Source organism: Pipistrellus kuhlii, unplaced genomic scaffold (genome assembly GCF_014108245.1).
Source record: "Pipistrellus kuhlii isolate mPipKuh1 unplaced genomic scaffold, mPipKuh1.p scaffold_m20_p_39, whole genome shotgun sequence".
Lineage (NCBI taxonomy): Eukaryota > Metazoa > Chordata > Mammalia > Chiroptera > Vespertilionidae > Pipistrellus > Pipistrellus kuhlii.
In genome coordinates, this window is record NW_023425539.1 from 2,940,414 (window position 1) to 2,952,583 (window position 12,170).

The 12,170-nt window shown below is 40.8% G+C and overlaps 1 protein-coding gene across 16 annotated transcripts in view; it reads left to right on the forward strand.

The window, feature by feature from the left end:
* Nucleotides 1–12,170, forward strand: part of SSH2 (slingshot protein phosphatase 2) — a 211,806-nt gene that overhangs the window by 52,694 nt on the left and 146,942 nt on the right. For 8 of the 16 annotated variants that reach the window (XM_045571045.1, XM_045571049.1, XM_045571042.1 and 5 more), the window contains one exon: nt 1,022–1,039. The exons of the other annotated variants lie outside the window; for them this stretch is intronic. In XM_045571045.1, the coding sequence (XP_045427001.1) occupies nt 1,022–1,039 (18 nt within the window). The remainder of the gene's footprint in view (nt 1–1,021; nt 1,040–12,170) is intronic. 16 annotated transcript variants of the gene reach the window in all.

The window sequence follows — 12,170 nt, forward strand, 5'->3', positions numbered from 1 at the left end:
GGCCAGGCCGAGGGACCCCAATGGTGCTCGAATTTGTGCACTGGGCCTCTAGTGTGTTGTATAATTGCTAAAAGAGCAAATCTTAAATATTCTCATCAAAAAAAGAAAAAGAATAAACATGTGAAGTGATGGATTAATTAACCAGATGGGGAGAATCTTTTTACAATGCATATGTATATCACATCACCACAATGGTACACTTTAAATATTTTACACTTTTGTCAATTATACCTCAGTAAAGCTGAAATTTAAAGAAAAAAAATCTATTGTATAATCTATTTTTCAACAAATTAGTTTTATGGGTATTCACGGAAAGCCATGATGGTGAAAATCATTCATATGCAGTACATAGGGAGAAGAGCAGAAATCTATGAATGAGTGGAAGAAGTTTGGCTGGAGGCAAAGGGATGGCTCTCTCTGGAAGAGGGTTGGCTGCTTTAGATCTTCTGGGGCTTTTCCAGAAGAGAGGAGAGGAGTGTATCGAGGTCACTCCTCTCTTCACTTCTGTCCTTCATATGGTTCCCACTCAGCCTCTAGGGAACCATGTGAAGGATAGAAGCAGCTACTTGTTCCTTCTGCTGTACACATGCCGGTTGGAGGCCCCAGAGCAGGATCACGGGTGTGACAGGAAAAGATCATAGAAGAGGAACATACTAGCCCTAGCTTCAGGAATTTCACTTTGGCTCTAGATAAGAAAGATTATAGGCAGTGACTAGGGCAAGATGTAATACTAGTGGCTGTAGCAACCACTGAGACTTGAGTGTCCTCTCCACTCCCCACCCCCATAACTACTGCTATCCTGCCTTAAAGAAGGAAAAAAGCTCTGCATGAGCTGAGATTCCAGTTATTGTGCTTGTGGGGGTTCAGCTAGAAACAAATGAATTCATCACTGTTGCAGGGTTGTCTCTTCTCCAGCCTGAAGATCAGGAAAATGCTTATTATATTAGTTTATTTCCTAAGAATACAACTAATTTTTTGTCTCCTTTCCATGCTCTTCTGACATCATTCTCACCCACTAGAGGAAGAGGGACAAATATAGGTGATTGTGCATTTTTTATGGCCTATTCATTTCTTTGCTTGGATATTATATCCTTGTAGGGAATGCATTTTTTCTCTGTGCAACCAAAACAGCTTTTATGTTTAAACTAGAGGCCTGGTGCATGAGATTCATGCACTTGGGGAGATCCCTCAGCCTGGCCTACATCCTCTTGCAGTTTAGGACCCTACTGACAGCTTAGGCCAGTGGTCAGCAAACTCATTAATCAACAGAGCGGCAAACCCCGGCTTGTGAGCCGCATGTGGCTCATGAGCCGCAGTTTGCTGACCACTGGCTTAGGCAGTCGAACATCCTTAGCGCTGTAGCGGAGATGGGAGAGGCTCCTGCCTCCACCGCTGTGTTTGCCAGCTGTGAGCCCAGCTTCTGGCCAAGTGGTGCTTCCCCTGTGGGAGCACACTGACCACTAGGGGACAGCTCCTGCATTGAGTGCCTGTCCCCTGGTGGTCCATGTGCATCACAGTGACCAGTCGTTCTGCCATTTGGTTGATTTGAATATTAGCCTTTTATTATATAGGATAGTGCAGTAAAAGGCAGAGATATTAGCCTTTTATTGTTAAAGAAAGAAAAAGCCACCTTCTAGAATCAAATGTGGAGAGGCAACAAAAAGAAAATCTAAAATGTAAGAATTACTTAGTTTAGAATACTTTTTGAAACTAGATTTGCATTCTCCTCTAAGCAGGACAAATATCTGAGAATACAACAGTATCCTTCTAGATGGCATCTGCTATGAATGTTTTCATTTGTATCATTTTGTGGAGTGGGAGAATGGTTTTGGAGTAACCTACCTATATGAGTTGAAGATAAAAGGGAGTTGAATCTTCAGGATTCTTCTAAAGCATCCTGTTCTTGTATATTTTAAATGTTGGAATAAGTTGTATGGATAATAAAAACAATGATTTGTTAGTTCAGAAGTAAAACTATATTTAAGAGGGGAAACTGGCTCTGGCTGGCTTTGCTCAGTGGAAAGAGCATCAGCCTGAGGACTGAAGGGTCCTGAGTTTGATTCTGGTCAAAGGCACATACCCAGGTTGTAGGCTCGACCCCCAGTAGTGGGCATGCAGGAGGCAGCCGATCAGTGATTCTCTCTCATTGATGTTTCTTTCTCTTTTCCTCTCCCTTCCTCTCTGAAATAATAATAATAATTTAAAAACAAAATAGCCGAAACCGGTTTGGCTTAGTGGATAGAGCGTCGGCCTGCGGACTGAAAGGTCTTGGGTTCGATTCTGGTCAAGGGCATGTACCTTGGTTGCGGGCACATCCCCAGTAGGGGGTATGCAAGAGGCAGCTGATCGATGATTCTCTCTCATCAATGTTTCTATCTCTGTATCCCTCTCTCTTCCTCTCTGTAAAAAAATCAATAAAATATATATATTTAAAAATAAGAGGGGAAAACTGCTATCGTCATTAAATCTACTTTAGTAAGTCTCTCAAGATTATGAGCACAAACAAGATGCTTGTGGATAAACCTGAAGATATAGTGATAGGCTGGCTGGCTGGAAGGTGGTAATGTAGGCCAACAGCAAGTACATGTGGTCATTTTTGATGATTTATGTTTACCTCTCAGCTCTCTGTACTGTGTGTATTTTTTATTTCTTTTTTAGACTCCATTAGCAGAGACACTATTGCAGTAACGAATACACACAAATATAAAAAGAACAATAACAAAAAAGAAAAATTATTATTGGGGAGATGTGGATTCTATTATGAGTTTCAAGTTAGTCAACAGCAAACAGTTGTCCCCACCAAGATTCAGGATTATTTGAATTGTTTTTCCATTATCTCTGCTGCATAGTACTAGAGAGATTGCTGATAAGGGCACCTGTTCAGGAAATTAGATAAAAGTGTTTCTGGTGTTGTATGCATGCAGATAAGCATAACCAATGGACAGAGACAGCAGAGGGTGAGGGCATGTATGGGAGTGGGGTGGGGGGGCAATTGGGGATATGCACACATATGTAATACCTTAATCAATAAAAATCAATTTAAAAAAGTGTTGCTGGTGGCAAAAATATGTTTCGCCATGCACAGTATTTCTATTATTTTCCTTTGGGAGGGGGTCCAATCCAAATGATTACACTGGTAGAAATCTTCTGTGATGTTAAACTTTTTTGTTGTTGTTGTTCCAGAGTAAGGTATAAGAAAGAATAGCTTGACTATTTTACCCTAGAATAACAAATGAGAAATAATTTTCAACTTTAAAAAAAAAATTAATTTATTGGATGATTTGAGAAATGAGACTTGCAGTAATCTTGAATATAAAGGGTATTTTTAAAATTTTGCTTTGTCGTTAACTAAGTGGTTCTCATCATGGCTACATATTAGAGTCACTTGGTGACCTTTTTATTTTTAAAAATATATATTTTATTGATTTTTTTACAGAGGAAGGAAGAGAGGAGAGCGATAGTTAGAAACATCAATGAGAGAGAAACATTGATCAACTGCCTCCTGCACGCCCCCTATTGGGGATGTGCCCGCAACCAAGGTACGTGCCCTTGACCGGAATCGAACCTGGGACCATCCAGTCCTCAGGCTGATGCTCTATCCACTGAGCCAAACCGGTTTTGGCTTGGTGACCTTTTTAAAATAATTTAATAACAGAGTCTCACCCCAGTCCAGTTAAATCATGATCTATGTGAGTGGGACCCAGGTATTGGAATTTTTAAAATGCTCCCAGGATTGCTCTAATGAAACAAGGGTTAAGGACCATTGTTTTAACTCTAGCTATGCTAATTTTTGCACCTCCAAATCAGAGCTTCAATCTCTAACATTTATTTCCTTGAAGAGCTTATAAAATGTGATATTAACTAAAATCATAAAAATTGACAGTGTGTATGCATTTGATAATTCAGGTACAATACAATTAACTTATTTTCAGTGAAATTCCTTGGGTAGGCTTTTGATAAAAGAGGAGCAAGACCTTAGCCAGGTAGCTCAAATGATTAGAATATCATCCTGATACACCAAAGTTGCGCGTGTGATCCCCAGTCAGGGCACATACAACAATCAAACAATGAGTGCATAAATAAGTGGAACAACAAATCAATATTTCTTTCTCTCTCTCTCCCACTCCCTTTCTCTCTCATCCATAAATTTAAAAAAAAATTAAAGAAAGGATAAGATACTGAAATTGAGTGATCCAAATCCCTAGTAATCCTGTGATAATGAAGGGTAAAGTGTTCCAAGAGGTTATTACTCTCCCGGTGTCAACGCTACTAGAAGCTAGCAAAAAGACTAAGAATTAAAGAGCACTATTGTACTTTGTATATTATACTCTTATTGAAATAAAATATTCAGCCCTAGCCAGCTTGGCTCAGTGGATAGAGTGTCAGTCTGCAGACTGAAGAGTCAGGTTCGATTCCAGCTGAGGGCACATGCCTGGGTTGCGGGCTCGATCCCCAATAGGGGGCATGCAGAAGGCAGCCGATCAATGATTCTCATCATTGATGTTTCTATCTCTCTCTCCTCCCTTCCTCTCTGTAATCAATAAAGAAACTTTATATATATATATATATATATATATATATATATATATATATATATATATATATTGTATATATATATATATATATATACACATACACACACACACACATACATACATATATGTACATAAAGTGTACTTATTTTGCACTTTTATGTATCTCTTGATGAGTTTTCACAAACCCACATCAAGAAATTGTGTAATCTTTACCTAGATCACAAAATGGAGTATTACTCCCCATTCACCAATCTCCTCTTCTACCCGCTCCCTAACCCTGGCCCCCTTCCAGTCACTACTCACCCTCCCAGCCATCACCCCTAGGAATAACCAGTATCCTGACTTCTTGACTATGTGATTTTGATGTGGGCATCAGGCTCTGCATGTTAGAGGACCCTCTCTGACTTCTAGAATCAGGGCTTAGCATCATGTATGGTAATAATTAAAGAGCTCAGACTTAAGGGTCAAAGTTCCATCACATACTGGCTTTGTCACTCCACTTCTCTAAGCCTCACTTCCCTCTTTTATAAAATGGAGAGATAATAACAGTAGGTACTTGTCCATAGAGTTGTTATAATAAAATGAGGTGATTTATGTAAAGTATTTAGAGGGCTGGGCACATTATCTGTGCTGAGGGCAGGGGCAGATACAGGATCCCATGGTGTCACCATCTCTTCAACAGAGTCAGAACAATGCCACTTTTGTCTTTGAGAATAATTAAGCTCATAGTCCAGCTCTGGAAGGATGGAGGAGGGGAAGTGGGCATCCTAATCATCTTTCCTTTTTTACCATTCTTTTTAAAAAATTTATCTTTATTGTTAAAAGTATTATAGATGTCCCCTCCCCTCTCCCACTGACCTCATCTACCTGCTCCTTTCCCCTCCGCAGGCCTTCAGCACACTATTGTCTGTGTCGATGGGTTATACATATCCTATCTGATAAAAGTAATATGCAAATTGACCATCACTCCAACACACAAGATGGCCACTCCCATGTGGTCAAAGATGGCTGCCCTCATGGGGACACAAGATGGTCACCACAAGATGGTCGGCAGGGGAGTGCAGTTGGCAGGGGAGCAGGATTGCAAGGGAGGACAGTTGGGGGGAACCAGGCCAGCAAAGGAAGGCAGTTGGGGGGGACCAGGCCTGCAGGGGAGAGCAGTTAGGGGCAATCAGGCAGGGGAGAACCAGGCCTGGCAGGGGAGGGCAATTAGGGGTGACTGGGATGGCAGGATAGGGCAGTAATTGCGCTGGCAGGGTAGGGCAGTTGGGGGGGACCAGGCCTGTAGGGGAGGGCAACTGAAGACAACCAGGCATGCAGGGGAGGACAATTATGGGCTATCAGGCTGGCAGGGGAGAGTAGTTAGGGGTAATCGGGCTGGCAGGGGAACAGTTAGGTGTTGATCAGGCTATCAGGAGAGTGGTTAGGGGGCGATCAGGCTGGCAAGCAGAAGTGGTTAGGGGCAATCAAAAATGCAGACAAGCAATTGGGAGCCAGCAGTCCTGGATTGTGAAAGGGATGTCCGACTGCCCATTTAGGCACGATCCACTGGGATAGGACCTAAACGGGCAGTTGGACATCTCTCAAAAGGTCCCAAATTAGAGAGGGTGCAGGCTGGGCTGCAGAACACACACACACACACACACACACACACACACACACACACACACATAAACACATACACACACCGTGCACGAATTTCCTGCACCGGGCCTCTAGTATGCATGTAAATTCTTTGTTTAATCTCTCCCTGCCTCCTATTCTTGATTTGGCTTGTGTTGTGTCTAAGTTGTGGCAACTTCTAAAATACATTTAAATTCATAAAATGGCCATTGGTAGGCTAGAAACTTTCTCTTACACATCTTTATATTTGCCACAGTGCCTAGCACAGTAATTTGCAAAGTGTACATAGTTAATGCCTTGGCTAAAGGAATCTAAATATGATGCTCAGGTATACTGTACTTTTGTGTGCTAGATTTGTATTGATATGACTTCTGGTCCTTCTTTTGATCAGAGAAATCTTTTTAAGATACCTGGTATTAAGAGGATACAAAATATAGCAGTGAAATAATTGCAGGCAGAAACCAGGAGCTTGACCTGATTTTTAAAAACCAACCAAATAAAAGCTACAAATAGCCGAGTTAGCTTTCTTCCATAATCTGAGGTGGGTCTGTTCTGGTGTACTTACCCCTTATATTAGTTTATGAGAGTAGTGAAAACAGGAAATGGCAGGGCTTGTAGGGTTTTTTTTATTAATAAAATTGTATAGACTTCTTTTTTATAGATTACAGTTTGGAAATAATTTACCATTTGGTAGTTAATCAAGACAATTTATTGAGCACTTACTATTTTCCAAACACGCTAAATGATTTTCATTCAATTTAGTGTTGAATTCAAGTTTTCCAGGTTAAGTGCTTTTAATATGTCTTATTTAAAGCTGAAGAAATAGGCTTATGCTTGCCTAAAGTATGGAACAATGCTGATAAGGACAGCCAAGTCTGCTTGACACTTCCTGCTTGAGCTCTCAACGGGATTGCCTTTGCCTTTGAATGGATAGTGTCATTCTGGTGCTAGGAGTAAGGGACTAATGGAATAGTGCTTCTCAACTCTGGTTTGCACTAAAATAATCTGAGGACAGACACTTTTTAAAACAGATACTCAAGTCTCCCTTTTGGAAGTTGCTCATTCAGTGGGTCTTGGATGAGACTCAACGTCATTATCATTCATAGGTGTTTCTTCATGCAGTTAGAGTTCAGAATTGTGGTTCTTAGAAATTCCAGAATAGAATTATAAAATTACAGATTTGGGGGCATCTGAAGACCAAATTTGGAATATTGTAAAGACACATTGTTGTTAGAAGTGTAGAAAAGGAGGAGGTCACTGAAAAACAACCAGGCTTCATGTTTCAGGTAGTGATTAAGATAGTATTTATCACTGGAAATTGGATATATCACTGGGGTATTTTATAGCCAGATTAATTCTCAATTCTTTCTAGGAATTTCTCTAGTGTTCCCACTATAATACTCAAGCAGTCTTTCTCAAGCTTTGTTTGCTCTCCCAGATATCTGGGTTCTCAGTGCTTGGTGTGAAGTCCTGATTAAGACAAATGTCACAGGAGAGTTGTAAGTTTAACAAATTCTTAATTTCAATGGAAACTTATCTTCTGAGTTCCTCCTAAGGTCTTTTGTGTAGTAGTAGTACCATGTTTCCCCGAAAATAAGACATCCTCCGAAAATAAGACCTACCTACAGGTTTCCTTCTGAGTGAAACATAAGGCATCCCCCCAAAAATAAGGCCCCCCCCTAGGCTAACATGAGAGATTTAGTCCACTGATTCTGAAAGAAATGGAGTCACAAGAAATTCACCAGGAAATTCAGGAATTGGATTGTTATGATGATGTTCCAGAAGATGATGACATGATTGTCATTGAATAAATGAGCAAATTCTTAATACTGTAGGATTCACAGTTTGTCTGGTTTGTGTTAGCAACTAGCGTACTACCGTACCGTATACAGGTAATAAATTTCCTTTATTTTCATTTAACAATAAATGTGTACCGTATTCTTCTTCATGGAAAAATAAGACATCCCCTGAAAATAAGACCTAGCACATCTTTGGGAGCAAAAATTAATATAAGACAGTAACAGGGTGTCTTATTTTTGGGAAAACAGGGTGGTAGTAGTAGTAGTAGTAGTAGTAGTTAGTAGTAACAGCAGCAGCAACAGTAGTAATCTCACAGTGTGCTTTGGTAGTAGGGAAGAGGTAGTAATTCTTTTCACTTTACAATTAGGAAAGTTGAATTACAAAGGCCATGACTTGCTGAGAACTATAATTTAAATAATGGCTAGCATTTGTTGACCACTAAACCATGTGACTGACTGTATACTAAATGTTTTTTACATGAGTTATCCCGTATTATATCTCTGAGGAGTGTCATTATCCCTATTTCTTAAGAAAACTGAGCTCATTTAGTCTACAATTATTTGTGTGAGTATTCATTGGTGAACAAATCAAACTCTGCCCTATGGGATTTACAGTCCATTGGGGAAGATACATAATAAAAAAGCATGTAAGCATTCAATTATAAAATGGAATAGTGCTATGAAAAATACAAATGGGGAAATAACAATAAAGAATAACAAGGCAAAATGGCCATTGAGATAAAGAATTGTCAAGAAGGGCCTTTCTAACATGGTGATATTTTAGTCCAAAATAGTTAAGAGATTTGCTTACTGTCACACATCCAGAAAATGGTGAAATTCGAGTCTGAATCCCAAGGTTATGCTCCATGCTGTACTGCCTGTTGGGGATGTGCTTGGGATAGACTCCAGGCTTGTGACTTTCCTCTCTGGTCTGACCAATATTCATACCATGACACTACCAAATTTCCAGAAGGGGCATTATAAAATTTATAAATAATAAATTATATATATATATATATATATATATATATATATATATATATATGTAAAAGGCTAAGAGTCTGTCTGACCATTAGCTATGATACGCACTGAACATCAGAGGGCAGACACTCAATGCAGGAGCTGCCATGACACGCACTGGCCATTTAAAAATAAATGGCACCAGGGACCTGGTGCTGAGAAACCAACACTTGACTTCCCCCAAGTGGAACACAGGCCCTGCCACCACCCTGGAGTGACAACCCACCAAATCACATCTAATGCTGCCAAGACCCCATGGCACAAAATGTGGCCCACAGCCCAGCCCAGCCTGGAAATGGTTGCTGTGGGTGCTAGGTAATGACATCACATAGCAACATCCAGCTTCCTCTCCCTAGCGACTAGCCTCCTTGGCATTTATTCAGCTCAGGAACCTGACTTGCTTTATAGCCAGGTGCAAACATTCTACAGTTTAACCAAAGATGAAGCTTTTTCACGTGCCTCATCTCATTTGGTCTTGAGTAAGTAGATAGAAGACTTGGTAGAATCCTATTTTCATTAACTGGAGAATGGAGATTTAGAAAGTTTAGAAACTTGACCCAACTGAAAAGAAGTAAGAAATGGAACTTGAAAATGATTAAAAGTTTTCTCACTGCACAGAATATAGTCAAACACTGCTACAGTTAAATATTTTACCCCTTTCTCTCCCTGCATGATTTACAATAATAATCTGCTTTGTGTTGACATTTACCACTATGCTGCTAACAATTACCTCAAAGAGAAATTAGGGTGCTTCACTGGGCTGGAAAAAGTTTAGCTAAATCAGAAATCAGGTTTAATTAAGCAAGTTTATTCTATCCTATCTAATAAAAGAGTAATATGCAAATTAAACATCACTTCGCTACATCCACGAGCCTCGCCCACCAGCCAATTAGGAGTGAGTATGCAAATTAACCCAACCAAGATGGCTGCAGCCATGGAGCGAGTAGGAAGCTTGGGTTTCCCCAGCAATGGAGGAAGTCAAGCTATCCACACACCGTTCCAGGCCTCCACTCAAGGCTACAAAGTTTCAATTATAGAAGATAAATAAATCCCAACAAAAATGGTGGCAGCCATGGAGCTGGAGAGAGCAGAAGGTTTGAGTTGCCCCTGGCGATGGAGGAAGCCAAGCCCCCATAGCCCTGGCCTGCCTTGGCCTCCACTACGAAGTTTCAATTATAGAAAATAAATAAGCCGGAACCGGTTTGGCTCAATGAATAGAGCATCGGCTTGGGGACTGAAGGGTCCCGGGTTCGATTCTGGTCAAGGGCATGTACTTTGGTTGCGGGCATGTCCCTAGTAGGGGGTGTGCAAGAGGCAGCTGATCGATGACTCTCTCTCATCGATGTTTCTAACTCTGTATCTCTCTCCCTCTCTGTACAAAATCAATAAAATATATTTTAAAAAAATAAAAATAAAAAAATAAAAATAAATTAAAAAAATAATTAAAAAAAAGAAAATAAATAAATTGCTGAAACCGGTTTGGCTCAGTGGATAGAGCATCGGTCTGTGGACTGAAAGGTCCCAGGTTCAATTCCAGTCAAGGGCATGTACATTGGTTGCAGGCACGTCCCCAGTAGGGGGTGTGCAAGTGGCAGCTGGTCGATGTTTCTCTCTCATCGACGTTTCTAGCTCTCTATCTCTCTCCCTTCCTCTCTGTAAAAAATCAATTAAAATATATTTTAAATAAATAAATAAATCCCAACAAAAATGGCTGCTGCCACAAAGCAAACAAGAGGATTGGCTCTGCTGAAGGCTACAAAATTTCGATTATAGAAGATAAACAAATCCCAGATACCACAGCCTCTGCTTGGATCGACAGGGGGCATAAGCTGGCCTGCAAACCGCCATAGGCCCCTCGTCCAAGCCACCCCACGCCCCAAGGGAATCCCCACCCTGATCTGAAACACCCTTCAGGGCAAACCAGCTGACCCCCAACCCAACCTGTGCACCAGGCCTCTATCTTATCTAATAAAAGAGTATTATGCAAATTGACCATCACTCCAACACACAAGATGGGGGCCCCCATGTGGACACAAGATGGCCAGCAAGGGAGGGCAGTTGGGAGGAACGAGGCCTGCAAGGGAAGGCAGTTGGGGGCAATCAAATCTGCAGGGGAGGACAGTTGGGGGGGACTGGGCCTGCAGGGAAGGGCAGTTGGAAGACACTCAGGCCTGCAGAGGAGAGCAGTTAGGGGCAAACAGGCTGGCAGGGGAGCAGTTAGGCATCAATCAGGCTGTCAGGTGAGTGGTTAGGGGGTGATCAGTCTGGCAAGCAGAAGAGGTTAGGGGCAATCAGGAAGGCAGGCAGGCGAACAGTTGGGAGCCAGCAGTCCTGGATTGTGAGATAAATGTCCAACTGCCCGTTTAGGCCTCCTTTGACTACTAACCCTTACGCAGGTTAGTACAGGTCCAATGTACTTCCTCATAATATGGTATACTTTCCTCTTTTCAGAATCAAAATTTAAAATTTATCACAGAATTAGATGTTTAATGCCACCTTTCTTTACTAGAACATCAGGGAGGAACCATGTTTGTCATATGTACCACTATATCCCCAGCAACCAGCATAGTATCTATCTAGCACATAGGAGGTATTCTGTACATATTTATTGAGTGAATAAATTAAAGGTAATCATAAACACAAGAAATAGAAACTAAGGTCATGCCCTTAAGGAATAGGTATTAGGCAAGAAAGTGTGACTAAAGCCAATGAAGGAAGTATCAGTTTTGCTCCATTTTGGGTATTGTGCCTGGTGCTTCTGTTCCAGAGAGACTCAATTTAAAAAGTTCAAGACAGTCATAAATCCAGACCATTGGAATACACGAATGAAGAAGGAAATGAAGTAATGCGTTAAAATGGGAATGAGAAAGCTGATCTTCAGTCCTGGATCTAACTTTGCATATAGAATTTAAAGTATTATGACACACACAGCAACATCACATTTGATTAATGTTCCAGTGGATTTTAATTGGTATTTACTTGTTTTATGTAGCTCATAACAGGAAAGGCCATAATTTCTGAGTGTCAGAATTGCTTAATACAGTTCTTGCTACTCTGCAGCTCACCTTTACAGTATCTAAAATTGGCCCCAGTGAGGGTCTGCTAGTATTATAAAAGCCTCTTGAAGAAGAAGAAAAAATCACTTATATACCAAAATATTTAAAAGGAAATTCCCTTTGAAGATCACTGGACA